Source organism: Lytechinus pictus, chromosome 11 (genome assembly GCF_037042905.1).
Source record: "Lytechinus pictus isolate F3 Inbred chromosome 11, Lp3.0, whole genome shotgun sequence".
NCBI classification, from domain to species: domain Eukaryota; kingdom Metazoa; phylum Echinodermata; class Echinoidea; order Temnopleuroida; family Toxopneustidae; genus Lytechinus; species Lytechinus pictus.
In genome coordinates this window covers 20966903-20987083 of record NC_087255.1, presented here as the reverse complement: position 1 = coordinate 20987083, position 20181 = coordinate 20966903, and the positions used below count along the sequence as shown (strand labels likewise).

The 20181-nt window shown below is 35.6% G+C and overlaps 1 protein-coding gene across 2 annotated transcripts; it reads right to left on the bottom strand.

Annotated features, from left to right (window-relative positions):
• Positions 1-345: 345 nt before the first annotated feature.
• Positions 346-19001, bottom strand: LOC129270978 (very-long-chain enoyl-CoA reductase-like). 2 transcript variants are annotated; one of them, XR_010295179.1, is made up of 12 exons: positions 18925-19001; positions 13624-13674; positions 12132-12183; positions 11247-11291; positions 10326-10429; positions 9082-9191; positions 7478-7583; positions 6568-6640; positions 5709-5752; positions 5254-5446; positions 1870-3272; positions 346-1294 (listed from the first exon to the last, which is right to left on the bottom strand). XR_010295179.1 is itself a non-coding variant. In XM_054908319.2 (11 exons), exons 1-11 carry the CDS (start codon positions 18928-18930, stop codon positions 3145-3147), a joined length of 912 nt encoding a protein of 303 aa, XP_054764294.2. In that variant the 5' UTR covers positions 18931-19001; the 3' UTR covers positions 346-3144. The 2 variants fall into 2 exon arrangements, 1 of the variants encoding a protein (XP_054764294.2); XM_054908319.2 differs by having other exon boundaries at positions 346-3272.
• Between the last annotated feature and the right edge of the window lie 1180 nt (positions 19002-20181).

The window sequence follows — 20181 nt, the reverse complement described above, 5'->3', positions numbered from 1 at the left end:
ACTCAAAACATAGTATATTAAATATTAATACTATAAAAGACACCAATTACAGAAAGAAGAGATAAAGAGAGAGGGAGAGCAACAGAGGGGGTTAAGAGAGAGAGAGAGAGGGGCCTAAAAGATAATCGTAAATTAAATTATGGGCTTTTATGAGTGTACCCTGTAAGCAAAACAAATAAAAATTTGGGGAAAAAATGTTGTTGAAAGGTATACCTTATGTAGACTTGGGATAAAATTCTTGTCATTCCACAGAATAATAACTGTTGCACTTTCAGACATTGGCATTTTCTTGAATTTCAACATTTAAAAATCACTTCTCATTTGTTTATGACTGCTGTAAAAGTAATATGCACTTCTGCACAACCAAGATTGCCTTGCTGCAATTTCCTTGCTGCCTTCAAAATTTCCCTAAATTACCGAGTGGTTAGGTTTTTATATGAAGTAATTTTTTTTAAATTGCCTCGCACTCCGGACAGCTTACGACTGCATTTTCACATGTGTTTGCATGAATGATTACCAAGGCACTTTTATTAAGATTCAGAAATAATATTTGTGGACGTAAACATGTTACAGACACTACTGTACACAAAAATGTTTTTCTTCCACTTTTGGATCGAGAGATTCGGAATAAACTCAAATGCTCTACTTAATAAAAACCTAATCTTGAAACTACAACCATGGAAATATGAAAATGTGGATATAGAATTCTGCAGTAATGCCATTATATGATATTACCATAGCAACACAATTTCTTTGTTTGGCATACAGTCACCCATCCTTATGCCGATTCCAATCCCTCCCCCATTAAACATTTCTTTAGCAGAGGTATAATAATAACAAAGCTTATAACATGAGAGTGCTGTAAACAGAGCTGCCAAGCTTTAAAGCCCGCCGCACACTATGCGATTTGTTGCGATCCAATTTTTTTCAAAGAAATTGAAATAACATTTGATGTGGACATTCAAACAAATAAAATCTTAGTGATCAGAGTTTAGAACAGTGGTAGGACTACTGAAATAAAAATTCAGTCTACTTCAAGCCTCCCTGTAGGAATAAAAGCAAATTCCAAATCGTTATGACGTCATCATTGGCTGTAACTTGAAGCTGATTTGGACTTTATGCTGACCATAGGGCTTGCCGCAAGCAAAATTATGATTTTATTTTTATGATTTTATTATTCCTAACATTATGCTGAACTTAAAATGAAATAATCTTACTTCTTGGAACTTTCACATTAAATGCAAAAAACGATTTATCAAAAAATCACATCGCATCTGGGTACCGTAACACAAAGCTTAGCTATTGATCGTATGCTTGATTTTCACGATTGATTGTACATTGTAGTCAATGCAATCAATCGTAGAAAAATGTTCTACGATCATTGCTAAGCTTTGTGTTACAGGCCCCAGATTGCATAGTGTGCGTTGGGCTTAAGAGTAATGATCCAGAATCTCATAAGTCATAATTCGGAGATAAAAGTCACAATTTCATATGTGAATGCTCAGTTTTGCCAACCCTACAAGATGGTTGTCAGAAATATTTATCCAGGGTGTTACATTACTCTTTTGGAGCACTAGCTTGCCTAGTCAAGCAAGTAAATTTCACCACTGTGCAATGTATTACTACACGAGTATTAAATGTGTATACCTATTCTATCTCATAAGTGTAATAATTACGCTCAAAAGCATAATTTGACATGAAAATCATTAACATTATGACTTTATCTTAATAGTTGGCAGCTCTGTGTAAAACACAAACAAAAACAAGCCTACAAGAGTTGAACGATATCGTACTAATATAATATTTAGGTCAATTCCATGGGCCATCTCTTGTCAGTAGATAGCATGAAAAATGTCAATTAAAACACACAAAGAATGTTTAAAGCAGGTATAGTCATGTAAAAAATGTTATCATATATGTACACACATTCAACCATCACATGCATAGATATGTGTAGTAATATTCATTTTGCAAATGTTGCACAAACAAAATTACATATGCTGCAAGTAAATATCATTTAAACTGATATGGAATTCACAATGTCTTATCCAGGAACTTCATGTGTAATGAATAATACACATATATCAATAACAAATATCCAAGTATTTTCCCCCTTCAAATTTCAATATATCCGACATGATGAATCTTTAAACAAAAAACAATGGCACAAAATGTCCTTCTTAGTAGAAATGTGTAATGAACATATATCCAAGCATTTTCCCCCATCAAATTTAAATATACCCAACATGATAAATCATAGAGGAAACCAAATTACACAAAATGTCCATATTTTGTGTAATGAACATTTATCTAAGTATTTTCCCCTTCAAAGTATAAAATACACAATATGATAAATCATAAAAAAAGGAAACACAATGGCACAAAATAGATCTTAATAACACTGTGTAATGCAGATATGAGAAAGGTATCAACACATTAATAATCAAATACTGAATACTTCAATTTAAATCAATCCGACATAAAATGGATAAGGATGATGGGGATATTTTTAATACCATTTTTTTAACACTTCTTTAATACTTCCTGGTAATACTATATGCCTTCCATACTAATCCATTCAACAGAAAAAGGAATCTCTTTTGTACTGGAGTTGAGTAAAATTTGCTTTCGATTACATAATTATCTCTTATGGAGGAGACATCTTGTGATTAGTAAATCAATAATTTCTTCCACTCGATGGAATACCATTAAAATCTTTCCTGCAATTTCTCGTCAAAATTAGATTTTATCATGACAACTATCATATTTTCTTGAAAATGAGATGTACATCAAAATAATCTAACCCCTGTACATGAATGTATGTTTTACATTTCTCGCAACATTGATTTCCATTAATTCAGGAGGCAAATCACCCATAAAAAAACAATTTTTAAAGGCAGACTATAAATTTGATCATTCATCTTGATTGAAATAATGATTTTTTTTCCAATCTGGCATTGATCTTTGTCATTCAATCAGTAAAAAAACCAAACAACCCAACATGCCCGACACATTCGGAAAAAGGTCTCAAATTATGTACACGGTGTAGTACCTGAAAATTAACACGTACAGTCATTGATAATTTGAATGATTTAAAATGGTATTTGAGAGAAAGATAGGGGGTGATGGGAGAGGGGGAGGAGCTTAGAGAAGGAATGGAAGAATGGTTTTCCGTCCCCTTGGATATTCCTTGAATTCTTTCTTGTAGTTACGATGCTTTCCACCAGCCCAGATAGCCATCTGACCGAACCCAGCAAGGCAGAATAGAAGTACTGCAAGAAAGAGAAGAGAAAGAAACATTGATTGATAAGGCTTTCATGCTCATTACAGGGCTACACTTCAAAACCAGACAGGCAGAATAGAAGTACTGCAAGAAAACAGAAAAAAAGAATCAATGACTGATGATTGGTGATGATGATGATGACGACGATAATGATGATATTGATGACGATGATGATGATTATAATGATGATGATTATGATGATGATGTGATGATGATGGTGGTGATGATGATGATGATGATGATAATGATGATGATGATGATAATAATCAATTCTTGAATAGTGCATATCACATTAAAGCAATATTGACTGGCCTCGGGGCAATACGACATATATCGCCCAAACTAGATTTATATCGCCCGAGTCGTAGACGAGGGTGATATCAATTTAGTGAGGGCGATATATGTCCTTTCGCCCCCAGGCCAGTCAATATTGCTATTATTTACCAAATCAGACATCTAGAGCAAAAATCTGTAAAATTTAGATATTTTAGAGTTTAAGAATGGGAATCTATTTTGTCATGTTGAGCAGACTGGGCCTCTGAACTTTACCATTGTGAAGTAATCGAAATGACGCGTCCCTGGCCTGGGGACGCAGTATCCAGCGTTTTCTCGACTTGATAAACATTGTGACGTATAGCACTTCGCGGTTCAAGGACGCTTGCAAAAGCGTGTAGAATACCCGGATGTTAGCTCTGCCTTATTGCCCGCTACATTTCCACTCATTTTCTCTTTGACTTTCCTGAGCGGGCAATAAATTGGGTACGTGGATAAACAATTGGAAACTTATTGACCGACCATTTGATCACAGTCATAAGCAAGCAATAATGTATAAAAGTTGCCCTGCGCAGATGTCTGATACAGTTAATAATATGATATAACGTCTCTATGCGCTATGTTATTTACAGTGCACAAGCATTTCAAGGAATTCCGGCCAGGTACCCATTCACCTCACCTGGGTTGAGTGTAGCACAATGTGGAGCAATTTCCTGCTGAAGGATATTACGCCATGGTTGGGATTCAAATCCACAAGCTTTTGTTCCAAAGTCCTGATACTAATCCACTAGGCCACAACATTCTACACCTTTTTTTTACACTTACTATTTAAATGGGAAAAATTGGGGTATATCGTTAAGCAAACAAAATGCTCACCAGTCATGAATCAAGTTATGCATAAATTACAAGCAGAATTACGAAACAGCACTCACAAATACCACACACTGGGGAGTGTTGCCACGAGCATAGTCAGTGATTTTATCACTTTCTAATCTGGTTTGAGCCAATCAGATGCAAGGATTTTAGTAGCTTATAACAGTTATCAGTGAAAATCACTGACAACTCGGGCGATTTCGTCCCCAGAAAACGACACTCAGTCAGTGAGTGTCTTATTTACGAATGAGACATACTCACCTGTCCCTATTTAACACTGCTATTCACCCCACCCCACCCTCAACAACACTGGTAATATATCTCCCACATAATGTATACATGCTCCTGGCACGTACAGCGTGCAACCCGTCAGGGGTCACCTTGTGACCTACATCCCTTGTCACTTCCTCTTTCACCACCGCGCGCCCTTCCAACAATAACACAAGTGCATCGTAGAGTGATACCGGTGTTGTTGAGGGTGGGGTGGCAAAGTTAAACAGGGACAGGTGAGTATGCCGATGGTGATAGGAAAATATGCTAAAAAGAGCCCTGGTCCCCATAGCATAGTTACTATTATGGTTACATTGCCATCCAATGGTAACTAACATGGTAACAATGCTCATCAGCCAATCAAAATCAAGGATTCAATGAAAGTTACCATAGGATGGCAGTGTTACCATAATAGTAAATTTTATGCAACGGTGCCCTGGAAGCTCCCCATTCACTGCAGTGTTACAGCAAATCCAATGTTACAGATTCAGGCAGCAAGTTGTGAAAAGTAGAGCCCGAAAGTAAAGCATTATTTTTTTTCCCCTGGATCTTACCTGGTAGACACTGTGTCATGATAGCAAAACTGACCCATGCTAGCGTCTCGTAGGTGTAGTTAGGACAGCTGACGAACCGGAACATCTGGGTCATCGGGTTACCAGTCGGGTACGGGATACGTCGTTCCCTGGTGCCAGGGGGTCGAAGGTCACGCAGGGCAATGTGGATACAGAAGTTGCCATATTCGCATAGCTGTATTAAAGTTAAGTGAATGGAAATGCGTTTTGAAAGAGAAGTTGATATTCTATTTGCTGCGTATCCATGGTTATGGTAAGAAAATTAATTCATCTAAAGTAATAGGAAAAATACAACAACTAACAAATTCATTCACAGAGTAGAATATCTCATCAGATTTTCATTAAATTGAATTATCATTAACATCATCATCATCATCACCATCATCATCATCATTATCTTGCTTCACCTTCATAACTTCATAAACCGAAAAACTCACCAAGAACATAAAGAGCCCAAAGTAGACTTGACGATCTCCAAAAGCTGCAAAAGGAGAACAAAGGTTTAAATAAGAATATGATAAAAAAAAGGTTTTGTACATTTGTGATTCACATTTTTATGCTGATAAAAAGTAATAAATCTTTATTCAACAGTTTAATGTATCAAATCAGGAGCAAGATCATCAGTATTAAAATGAATAAAAATTGATACTTTGCATTAAAACAGAAGATATATATTTACTCTCTAAAGTACAACAACAATAATTATTTCTGTATTTGATGCATTTACACCCATAGAACTGACACAACCTCCTATACCATTTCTACTTCTAATGTCTTCCAATTAAAAATTTCACATTCTATAACAAACTTTAAATTTCTTATCGCTATCAGATTTTTAACCTCTATCAGAAGTTCAGCATATAGAATCCACTGTACAATGCACCTCACAACTTGATTTCATTGCAAACGGTTGGAAAAATTAACAAATATTATAAATCATCAAGGGCATCACTAAAAATTACAGACCCAAGGTACATTTGGAACAGTTCTAACCAGTCAAACCTGAGGACATTTGGGCTTTCAAAATTAACAAGAGTGTGTAATTATTCTACTACCCAAGCAAAATGGTGCTTATTATATGTTTTATAAGATAGCGACGTGAATCCGTCTTTCTGATAAACCGTCCTCATCTCAAAAACAATGATCGGTCAATAAAACTTGCCATTAGTACCAGTCAGAAGAATTTTTTTTCTGTTAAGTGCAATAGATGACTGGTCACATGACAGACTTCAGCCAATCATATGATCAGGATCCAAATCACTATTTTATTATAGGATTTCACATCTCTTTACTTACTAGGTGGTGTGTACAATGGGTGGTTCATGAAGTAAGCAACAAAGGCTGCAAAACCCCAGTAGTATATAGAATTCTAAAAAAAAACAAAAACGGGAGGGAAACAGGAGATATTCCATTTCAAATTTTAACTCAATTTATCAGTGCCAGCCGCACAAAAACGTTGTTACCCTAACAGAGCGCTAACAGTAAGCCCAGTCACATCTTTCGGATTGTGAAGTCAAAACCTTTCATTTCAATGTGCAAGTAATGCATTATAGCATCGCTGCCACAATAACCGGTTGTAACAGGGCCTCTGTTAGCGCATTGTTAGCACTAACAACATTTCTAAGCGGAAGGTACAGGTAATCGTATTAATCCTAGAATAACATATTGAAAAAGCGCTAAGAAACAAAATATAAATTCTTGCATTTCAAAGTGCTGATTTTGCACTACATATGTTTGATATATGTAGCTTAAAAGTGATATGTCTTTCAGATCCTAGAGGCTCTTGGCAGAGTGGGGGGGGGGGGGGCAAAAAAGGAAATCAAACAAAAAATCACAAGAATAGTCTGATGAATAATTCTCAAGCATCTGGCTGTAGAAATTAGAAGGAGTACGGTTAATTTTAGTTCTGTTTATTTCATCATTCGACCAAATGGCTGGAGAAAGAGATTCCAGTAGTAGCACTAAAAATAGATACATGTATTTCCTATTGCTTCTAGGAAATAAAAGCAATAACATGCAATACAATATATTCTCTGTAGTGATTGTAATCCTCTTAGTAAGGTTGAACCATGATTTTCAAATCTATCCTTAGTCTTTCCCATTGAACATCCTATCAACATATACTTAAATGTAATTAAACCACATTTTTATGGGATGTGTAAAACCACACGATGGTATGAAAGCAACAAGACCAACAATGTCATACCTTGAAGATATTGGTGATAGGCATAGTGGCGTGAGAGAAGCGATGAACAAAGACCGTTTCAAAAAGTCTCTTGGCGTAGTGAAGGGTCCAACACCCCATAGCAAGGCTACATGATATAGAAGACAAACATCATCATAATACTAATGATTATTATAAATAAGATTTATACAGCACAATATACACCTGGATTAGCTGCTCAAGGCATCTAAGACCAAATTACAGGAAAAAATATCACTAATGCTATGGAGATCCTCTCATTGGCAATGCGACAAAGATGTGTTATGTCACATGTGAACAACTTCCCATTGGTAGACTATAAAATACCCCCAAAATGTAACTTTTTGCTCTTTCTTATGGTGATACAAACTCTTTATCCATGATGTATTTTTGAAGATTTGAATTACATGCCCTCCTATTGAAAGAATACATGATCTACTGATAGATGTGTTAAAAGAGGCTGTTTAAATGAAATATATACAAGAGTACAGGGAGAGTTGTTCACAGGTGACATCAGACATCTTCGTCGCATTGCCAATAGGAGGATCTCCATGGCATTAATGATCGCAATATTCAAATGCTCATAACTTTCTCATCATTTCTCTGATTTTTCCAAAATTTTCTTTGTTCTTATTCTTTGATTTTTCTGTTTCCACACAAGTCCACATATTCCAAAGGTTAAATTCCCCTTTAAACTACGGTTAATGACTATATCTATTTGGGCCAACCTTGATTAGCATTCTGCTCTTATGCTAGCTCAAATTACCTTTTTTTTTTCATATTTGATGTAGTTTCATTCAAATATTTATTCTGTTTCCATCATATTACCGTCCTTATCCCTTATGTTTTCCACACAAGAGCCTAATTTTCTACAAGCTAAGCTTTCCTCTTCATTAAGGCATATTGTACCTCCCGTCATATCCTTAATTTTTATATATTTCATTTATTCATATATTCATATTCCACAAATCCTCAAAGTACATTTCATAATAAATCATTTTACAATGAAAAGATGCATCAACTGCACAACATATGCAGGGTTGAAACGTACCAATGAAATGAAAAAAAGGGGAGGAGCCTACTGACAAGCAAAGCTTGTAAGATCAAAATTTTATACAAGGGTAATATGATATAAGTATAGGAAAAATAATCAGCAAAATTCTATTAATCTATATAGATATAAACACTGTAACACGAATGTATATAATAATCAATCTCGAAACAATGTTTAATTATATATTTCTTATGTATACATACATATACGTTGTTTGCTGTATAGGTGGAACAGGTAAATTTTATTCAATTAAAATGTATCCTTGAGAGTGAGATTTGGTAATAAGTTCAATTCCATACTATCAATTCAAGTGTATTACATAAACAAATGGTTCCATGACATTTGCTCCGGTGACATTTGCTCTGCTGTGAATTCCACATGCTAATGGAATCGCCAACTTCAACCCTGGATTAAACACCATACCTTATCCTAAAGACTAACCCTAACATAAAGCCCTATTGCAACCCTAACCTTATATCTTAGATGAAATAATGCCCGGAGCAATTGTCGCAGAAGCAAATGTCATGTCATTAAACAAATATCGGCTACTTACTTTGCCACAAGAGTCCGAGGCTGTGATGCATCAGATCCATAGATGATTGAAGGCCTCAAGTAAAACAGGAGATATACAAACAGAGGACCTGAATACTCCGTCATAAACACCTTCAAAACAATCAGGAATATTACCATTCAGATTAATTCATTTGTACAAATGAAAATTTGTTTTGTGGGCATTATGCATATCATGTGCATACATATTAGAGCCTTAATATGCAAACAGTACATGAGAGTATACATCATTACATTTACAGGAACATGGATAAACAGAAACAGAAATGTATAATATGTAGCATCAATTTATGGTAAACGGAATGAACTTAAAGATAACCATGTAGTTGCAGTAATCACCGATTTTACGAAAAAGATTTTTAAAATCAAGGTTAATAATAGCAGGGCCTGCTGGAGAACAGTTTTCAGAACTGAAGTGGCTACCCTGGGTAAATATAACTCTATTATTATTATTAATTGTCACCATATAACAATAGATTGGGATCTGGTACATTAATTATACCTAAAATTGTGAAATAATGAAATTGAAGCTGAAAGACAATTATCCCAAAGATTGCCGACACACATGTATAAACATGTGTGGGACAGTGGGTTCTTTTTGCTTTTAAAGAAGACCCTACACCAAGCTTGAATGCCATGCTTATTTATGTTGCTCATTTCTATTAGCCAACTGCACATTTTCTGCCAAAACCTGGCAGATATAGCGTATTTATACATACTAGCGCTTGGGTAGCCATCTAATTTTATTCTGTTTGGACTCATTTAAAGATAATTACCATGAGAGACATTTACGTTTACTTCAATTTATTTACCAATTCATTTCTTTTATTTGGTTTGATTAAAAAAAAAAAAACCTATCAAAGGTTCTAGTATTGCAATATTTTGGGGCCTTGCAACCCAATAAACAGTAATACTGATTTTACACATTATTTCAAATAGGTAAGGGTCACTAATGCGTAAAGATGTGTGTAAAACAAATTATGAAACACTTATTTGTAAACCCTTTTATGGTGTATATAAAACACCAAACTTATTTGGAAACCCTTTCATGGTGTATATAAAACACCAAACTTATTTGGAAACCCTTTTATGGTGTATATAAAACACCAAACTTATATGTAAACCCTTTTATGGTGTATATAAAACACCAAAATTATATGTAAACCCTTTTATGGTGTATATAAAACACCAAACTTATTTAGAAACCCTTTCATGGTGTATACTCACCGTAGTCCATCCAACCTGAGGCCCTAGATCCTTGAAGTAGAGACTATCACCATGAGTGATACCCAGGGATCCTAAAGTTTCATCGCCCTTCAAAGATTTACCCTCTGAATTCAGATTAAAAAAACAAGGGTAGATGGTTAGATTAATAAAATAATCAACCTTTCTGAACATGTGCATGTATGTCCTACCTCTATTTTCCATTCATTCTTTACATTGAATAGTACTGGTTATTAACCCACACATTTTCGAAAAAATATACAGTTTGAATAGCACCTTTTGAATGTTATTCATGATAAACGCCTCTGAATAAGTGATTAGAAATTTTGTTATAATTACAAGTGTGTTTTCTTTAAATTATAATTTAAAATATACTTGATATAAATGCATTATCAAATGAGAGTTAAACTGCACTGGTGAAACATCCACAAAATTAAACTTTTGATCCAGAAGCAAATTGGAATGTGTAAAACTGATCTACCTCCAAATTTCTGACTGAACCCTTCAGTCTTCTTCAAAGATATGACCCGTTTGATCAGACTGCAATATTACAGGTTGTTAGGGTTTAAAACATGAGGAAAGATTATTTCTTGGAAGTTTTGTGACTGTGCAATGTATGCCATTATTTCCGAATATTGTTTGTCACCTTTTTGTATCAAAGTTATATCCAATCTCATTTTGTTTGAACCATTTGTAATCTTAGAGCATCCAACACAAGTTTGTAACTTCTTTGGTCGTGTCCTTCTAATCACATCATATCAAACACTATATGATATAACTGTAACTTTAGCAAGAAGAAATTTGTTTACATTGAATTGAATACTTATTGTTATGAATACATTATTTTTTTCTGACAGACGTTAATACTTGTCCATACAAAAAAAAAGCAGATACAGGTGAAAATAATCATTTGTAAAGACTTACTTGGCTCTGTCCGATATGACTGCCTATCAGGATAAAACTTCCTGTCTGTAAAACAAACACATTTCCCACAATAATAGATTAAATGAGAGTTATTGAAAACAGCCCCCCCCCCCACAAAAAAAAAAAAAAAAAAAAAAAAACCCTGAAAATACATTAAAATAATTCATATGGACCCGGGTTAAGAAAAATTGAAAATTCATATTGGGACAACTCAGTTGAGAAAAACACTTCATTCCAGTCAATATACAAGTCAAGTTGGACCAGAAGACCCATTACTCATCATAGGGATAGAGATTTTCTTTTTTACCAGTTAATAAAAACAGGAATCCACTTTGGTTCTTTACTTTCCATGTGAAAATTCATTGAATTCACCCTTTGCAAAATAAAATTGATAATTTTGCTGTGTATAAAAGTTTCTATAACAAAATGCAATTTCCATTTGCGATCAATTTTGAAACAGAATTACAGGGTCTCAGAAATGGAAAAGACCATTTTTGTAAATGGAAAATCACTCTAACCATTGAAATCACCAATAAAAATTATTTGTTCAATTTCATCAAACTCATGCAACAATAAATTGAAAAAGGTTCCAAATAACCTTTTTCAGAAAATCAAACATCAATTTCTTCTCACAGACAAAGGGTTTTTTGCATCAAGAAGAAACGTTTTAAATCATTTTCAGGATGAATACAAATGAACATTTAATGACACTTTTTTATAGATAGAATACCGGTAACTCTATTGCTTTTTATATTTTATTTCAATGTCTCAAAATCATTATCAATCTTTATTTTACTAAGTTGTTCATTTAATAGTGGTGATCATAATCTCTGTGGATTTCATTATAAATGCAATCATGGGCTCCACAGTAAATCAATAACTCACTCTTCTGATAGAAACCCTCCTTTACATCATCAATGGTCACTCCTTTGTTCAGCTAAAAGAGGCAAGAAACAAAATGATTGAAAAAAAATTTAGGAGCACCTTGAGCACAAGGTGGATACTTGACATGCAATATTCATGTGAATACCCTAAACTATTATCAAATGAACAAAATATTGTAAAATAATAGATGAAAAAGGCAAGAAAAACACAAATCAATGATTATAAATTATATTTACTGCAGGCATACTTGTACGCTTTTCATTCAATGTCCTGTTACTTCTGAATATTTAAAGTGGGGTATATTTCTAAGCTTTAAATGTGGAATGTTGTGGCTCAGTGGATTGGTCTTCTGACTTTGAAACAGAGGGTCATGGGTTCAAATCCCAGCAATCCACATTGTGCTGCACTCAACCCAGATGAGGAAAATGGGTACCTGGCAGGAATTTATTCCTTGAAAAGCCACCGCACTGTAAAAGGCTGCGGGGCTAAAGCCAGGGTAATAATATCTAATTGAGCACATAGGGTCGCATTTGTCAGTGATATGTGCTATATTTTAAAGCATGTTGGTATTATTATTAAGCTGACTACAAGGAAACCCTCAGCTGAAGTACACTCTTGATTATGTAAACAAGTTTATAATAGGCAGTTTTCACATTTACTCGGGGGAAAACTCTCTACAACGCATCGATTCCTTTGAAAATGCATTTAAAATCACAATGGAGAGCTGAGAGGCTTTTGTCGAAAGTTGGTGGACTGGGACAGTAGATCCGAAGATTTGCACCAGAGGAACAACTGCAAAAGATAGTTGTTCAGAGTCAAGAGATTCTGATGCTGTCCCATTCCAGTGAGTCCACCAACTTTCAACAAAAGCCCCTCAACTATCCATTGTGATTTGACTTGCATTTTCAAATTGGAGCGTTGTAGAGTTTCCCTGTAATAAATGCGAAAAGTCCGGAATTCCATTCTTGGAGCCTAGTGAGTTACTTGGTTCTTTGTTGTTTCCAACATATTCTAATATTGGATTTAACTGGAGGTGGCGATGGTAGAGGGTGGATTTAAGGGGAGGGGGTGGGCTTTGTAGAAGGTCTGCCTTGAGTTAAGCAGCATCTTGTGTCCAAATCATCCCAGGAATTGAATGAGTTACATTTGGAATGTCTGAGTTTAAAAGCTTTATTTAACTGATTGATAATTTTATGCATTATTGGACAATGTACATACACTTGCACTTCACCAGTACGACAATACATCAGATGAAGAAGTTGTACGAATTAAAATATACATTACCAGGAGCTAGGTGAACAATGAAATAGTTGCAATTTTATTTCCTTATACTTTCAACGATTTGTAACACAATTATATTTTGATATCCTCAGCATATTGTGCAGCCTTATTTCAAAAATTATTTCCCTATTTTCCTATACACTACCTCCTCAGTCTCTACTGTCAGATTTAAACTCCAACAAAATATTTTCTAAAATACCCACATACTTACATTGTGGAGGGTCAGCAACTCCTTGCCAGATTTAGCATTTATGACCTTGACCTGGAAAAAAATGACAATAGTTCAATCTAGATTAATGTTTATAGGACAAGTCGACCCCTACAAAAAGTTGATTCGAATAGAAAGAGAAAAACCCAGCACTGAAAATTTCATCAATATCGGTTGTAAAATAAGAAAGTTATTCCCGCAATTTGAAGGGCGAAATAAGGATTTTCAGCCCCAATTTTTGTTGAGTAGCAGTCAGTGCCTGAGTATATACATGGCGTTAATGCAGTTTCATACCCGCCTGCATTGCGGTGATGATTGACTGTGAGTGTGAGCTGTGCTGGCATAGCTTAGATTGTGAAATAAGTTGACATGTTGACACAGCTGTCACTATCAGGCTGCGATGCATTCAATATTTCATAAAATAATTTTCAAGTGAGTTGATTTAATACATGAGATGCAACCAATAAGTACGAAGCCCCAAACCGGACATTTTTGACAACCAAAAAAAAAAAAAATTATCACGTACGTACGTAGTATTATTACGTACGTACGTAATATTATTACGTACGTACGCAGTATTATTACGTACGTACGTGATAATTATTACGTACGTACGTGTTAATTATTACGTACGTACGCAGTATTATTACGTACGTACGTAGTATTATTACGTACGTACGTGATAATTATTACGTACGTACGCAGTATTATTACGTACGTACGCAGTATTATTACGTACGTACGTAGCATTCTAATTTTCATTGGTCTATGGAATCCGATATTCGCCGACATTGGCCGACATCGGCACCCCGCATTGGCCCAACCAACGTCAGCTTGCTAGCTGGGACCATGGTTGGACCATAGTCATGCTGGTGATGATCATGACTTTTCATCGATTATAAGGCCTATATAACAGGGACCTGGGAACGATTTTTTCAGTGGGGGTGCTGAAATCTCTCCTCAAAGGTGGGGGGGAGGGGACACAATTGAATTTTCCATAATTACACACACACACACACACACACACACCTCTAAGGGCACCACACACACACCAACCAACCCTCCCTCCACACACACATATATATATACATATATATGACAGTCACTTCTTAGCTTTCTTCTTATAAAAGAACATAGATATATAATGAGATAAGTGGAGCGCGAAGCGCGAGCTATTTTTTTTTTGGGGGGGGAAATTCATGTATTTTGTCCTGAAAAATTAAATATTTTGAGCAATGTTTGTGGTCCTGAACAAGATGCGTATGTAACAAATAATAACTGCGAACGTGATTAGTGCGAGCAGATATTTTTTATATACGCTCTGGTCTGATCGAAAGGGAAGTGTTATAAGGAATGTTTGCAGTACGTTACTCATTAAGACGATTCATATATCAACAATCAAATAATGCGAGCGCGAAGCGCGAGCTAAAAAAATTGACATTCCGACCTAAATACTAGACATTCTAAGCACTATTTGCAATCATGAACAGGATAAGATGCGAGCGCGAAGCGCGAGCGGAAACAAAATTGAGATTTCAGACCAAAAAACGAGACATTCTAAGCACTTTGAAGAGGATAGGTATATAACTAAACAATTGATGCGAGCGCGAAGCGCGAGCGGAATTAAAAACGAGAGTTCAGACCTAAAAACAGGACATCTTAAGCACTTTTCTAATCATGAACAGGATAGGTATATAACTATACAATTGATGCGAGCGCAAAGAGCGAGCGGAAACAAAATTGAGATTTCAGACCTATAATTGGGACATTCTATTCATGTTTTGAAAATCAAGAAAATGATGGGTAATTGAATATATTCTTACATTAATAATGTGAGCGCAAAGCGCGAGCAGAAAATTTTTGATATTCTGATCTGAAACTCCACACTGAATGTAATATGGTTTGAACAGATAAAGAGAAATCAGACGAACATAAGAATAAAGATTTGATCAAAATCCGACAAGGAATATCAAAGTTATTGCATTTTAAAGATTAGCATTATTCCGGTGAAACAGTTTTAAGCATGTCTTCATTAATATTCAGTGAGCAAACTGATGATGTCATATCCCCAATTGTTCTTTTGTATTTTTTTATATAAAATTAGGTTTATTTAATATTTTCCCTTCAAGAACCAAAAAACAGTTGAATTGACAACTGATTTTATTAGTCTATTAGATATTCTTTGCTGCAACTTATTTCATTATAAGGGAGACATATCATTCACACTGGTATGAAAAAATTAAACAATTTTGATTCCATGTAATAACACAAGAAACAGGATAGTGGGGATGTGATATCTTCAACCCGCAAGGGCGGAAATCCCAGAGGGGACAGGGGGACGTGTCTTCCCTACCAAAAATAGTAGGAGGACACAATATCAAATGTCCCCCTACTATTTTTGGTCTTTCATGGAGAAAAATACATCACTTCACAATCGAAATAATAGCTTTTGGACTAAATGACCTTACATTTTGGGTGAAAAACTTTTTTTTCTTTTTTTTATGCTTGTCAAATTTTCCATGCAGGCCCTGGTCCCTCTACCTTTGGGGAGAGATTTCCGCACATGTCAACCCACCTATTTAAAATTCATGACGACATGCACATCACCATTTTCATAAACAATTGCTAAACTTTAGAATTAAATAACTTAACTATTTGTAGCCCCAAAACAAGCTGCGTATCTGAATAAAATTGCTTCGTTCTCTGCTTAAATTTGAATATGATATGGTATTAATTGATGTAAATTAAGTGAAGATGTATAGGTGTTTAAAAAAAGAAAAACTATTTGAAGAGGCTGGTATTTAAAGGGAATTCTATGCGGGAACAATCAAAGCAGAAGGCCTATTGTCGGCCCACATAAAAATATAAAGCCTGCGGGCTTCGCGCTAGCATGATCAGATTTAAGTAACTATTTGAATTCATGTATGACCTTTTGGGAGATAACATTACGTACGTACGTAATAAATACTGCGTACGAACGTGATAATACTGCGTACGTACGTAATGATTATCACGTACGTACGTAATAATACTGCGTACGTACGTGATAATACTGCGTACGTACGTAATAATTATCACGTACGTACGTAATAATACTGCGTACGTACGTGATAATACTGCGTACGTACGTAATAATTACCACGTACGTACGTAATAATACTGCGTACGTACGTAATAATATTACGTACGTACGTGATAATTTTTTTTTTTGGGTTGTCAAAAATGTCCGGTTTGGGGCTTCGTAAATAAGCATTAAATGAACAATAAATTAAATAATCATTATTTTCCATTTTTTATTTTTTTCTAAATGCTAATTATTTATAATCACGTAATAAATTTTAATATTCGTGAAATAATATATTTAATCTATAAATTGTTCTTCAAAACGGCATTGCTTATCGGAAGTACGTAATACATATGCGGTTCAAGGGTCGACGCCATTGTATTTGCGTTTACATGTGGATCGAGGGGTCTACTCGGCATCAGTTAGGTAAGAAACCTTAATTTTGTATCATTTTTACCGAAGATTTTTTGAAACCTTCCTATGCATTAGGTGTAGGAAGGTGTAGAAATCAATAAAATTCATACATTTAAATACATTTATGTTTTAAAAGATGGATTATCTTTGTTTTGGACATTCTCTATTGAGACTATGGAGTGTCAAGACGTCAATGATGAAGAAGTATATGACAGTATTTAAAAAGTCATCATCATTGCGTCCTCAAGACTACCATCATCATCATCATCATCAATGTTTGATGTAACGTCGTTAGCTCCTCTCGTGGCCGTGCACTGTGCCAGGCCAGCAGCAGCTGGCGCGCCAATCCGAGGCGAGCTCGCGTCGAGGGCCAGATTTGGGACCTTTCGCAATCCTCACGGACGCTAATATTAGGGTCCCCTAACACAAAAGTTAACGCTTAATCATACACTTGATTTTTAAGATTGAATGTGCATTATAGTCAATAGAATCAAACGTAGAAAACTGCTCTACAATCAATGCTAAACTTTGTGTTACAGGGGGGTTACAGGCCCTACAGATCTGCTTTTCGTGTGCAAAATCCTTTTCTGCGACACTCGCACCATACATAGCATGTATATTACGACTGATGGTTTGAGATATTCGAAATGAAGACCTAAAATAGATTATGACATGGATAAGAAAGTGGTTTTTCAAACAAATCGAGTAAATATTGAGTGAGGAAAAACTTACTGAATGAAGGCTTAGATATAGATCATTACAGTCCATCGAATCGATATTACATTTAATGTGGATTATTGGTGTATCACTGGCAATTGATTTCATGGGTCAGATCAACCTCTCCAGCCGAACATTTCGCGTGAGTTGATATGTGCACACCATTATGTAATACATTTGAACTCGTTTCTTTTTGTTTCTTTTGTTTATTCCTTCTACACAAACGATATGCCTCTCGCACACGATGTAATGGGCATTATGTTTTACTTCCCCCAGAAATGGGGATTAGATTCAAATTCCGGGGGGACCACTTCCATTAATGAGTGGATACCAGGCACGACCATGGGGTTTCGAAAAATACCCTAAACAAGCTGGGAAGTAATTCTTTTCCAGATTATGAAAATGCATCTCTTAACAAGAATTTGGCTTGTGAAACCCTACAAGTATTGGATATCCCTTTTTTGTCAGCATTTTAAACATCGTTTTGACACCCTTATAACGTTACATAGGCCTATACGTAACGTACCTGCCCACTCTGTCCCCTTTTACGCGTGGTCGCTCCTGGTATCCACTAATCAATGGAAGTGGGCCCCCCGGGCGGCCTCTCGAGCTCTAGTACTAGGAGTCAAATGTGGCTTTGGAAAGTCGTCCTCAATGAGATATATCGCTGTTAGTGTTACCATAGTAGCAACCAAGATTTTGCACACGAAACGCATATTGAATGTTTCCGTCGCAGATGCGAAACGAAAAAAAATCTCATGTCACACAATTTGCATTGCAGGACGACCATGATGACGGGCCCAAAAAGTCTCTTCCAAAATCAACTAACGTCGTAAATAAGCGTGCGCGTCCTCAAACGAAAGGTCCGGATTGTCGCATCGCAGCGCGCGTGTGGATCACTGTAGAATCACATTCACAGTTGCTGTGCGAAGCTGGCGCTCCCATTCCCAGGCCAAGACCCAACATTGCATGGGACCAATCATAAATTGTCTAAAACAGCGAATTTACTCACGCTAGAACATCATAATAGCATTCAACACATTCTAGATTTATCAGTACATTCCAATAACTTCAATAAACACAGTAAATGTAGCTGAAATAGAACTTACATCCATTTTCTTAGTCGTTTTTCGTCCTCAGTCCAACTTCCAAATTGTTGCAAAACCCACGATAACAATTATGGTAAGCCAAACAGGGGGTCACTCGTCAGGGAGATGTTTTATAATTAGTGTTATAATATTACATTATAAACCAGTGATTCTGTAAATAACAAGATTCTTCTCATAACACGACATGTTCTTAATTTCCTTCTTATTTTCAATTCTATTCCCAACATATATATCTCTCTTTGAATGATTCTTGTAGAAGTTTCACAGCCACGGTGCGGTATGGGCAACCAAAAGGGTAAACATAATTTTGATAAATAATTGAAAAGGTTAAAATTAATTTTTTAAATGCAGAAAATGAAACCGATAAAAACTCCTGATGCAGTATGAATACAGAAATATAGATACCCGGTAATCTCACAATCAAACATAAATGGAGAAAAATAAACACGAGAATTTGGAAAAATGTAGCTTTGTCACCCAAATTTAATATATTCATATCAACAGCTGGAATTTGGATGCTTTGATAACATAGGCCTTAAATTATAATAGTCCTTAATAGTGAACGCAAAGAGGAAGTTGAAATATTTTAGTCCAGAAAATGTGACATTTTAAGCACTTTCTAAAATATAACGAACACGATCGAGTGGGGCGGGGGAGTCGATCGTCCCTCATTTTCGGGACCAGGGGGGCGTTTCATGAAAGGACTTGTCGGACGTTTTATCCGACAAGTCCCATTTTATCCGACAGTTACCATAGTAACAGTACCTCTCAGCCAATCAACATCAGAGAAAGATGTCAGATCTGACAACTTGTCGGATGAAAATGTTGATGAAACACTCCCCCGGGTCGTAGTATATTCTCACTGAACAGTTTGAATAGATGTGGGATTTGCTCACCTGTCCAAAAGATAAATGTGATGGAAATAAAGTAATGCTGGAGAAATTCCCGACTTTTTTAGCAAAGACATTCATCGTGATGCATATACCTGTCAATCATAAAATGAACAATCATTTTTATGATTTATGTATAGCCTGAATTTCCTTTATTAATTTTGTTGATATTGACGCGCACAAAGGGAATCCTATGGTCTTATAGTGTAAACCACCCATTTTATTTTGTTAGTATTTTTTTTTTGGGGGGGAGGGGTCAGCTGTGTGCAAGGGAAATATAACTTATATTACAGATAAGTTTAATGTTAGAAATTGAACGACTTTCTGCGCCCCAGTTCAGAAATCATACACCACTTCTATATCTCCC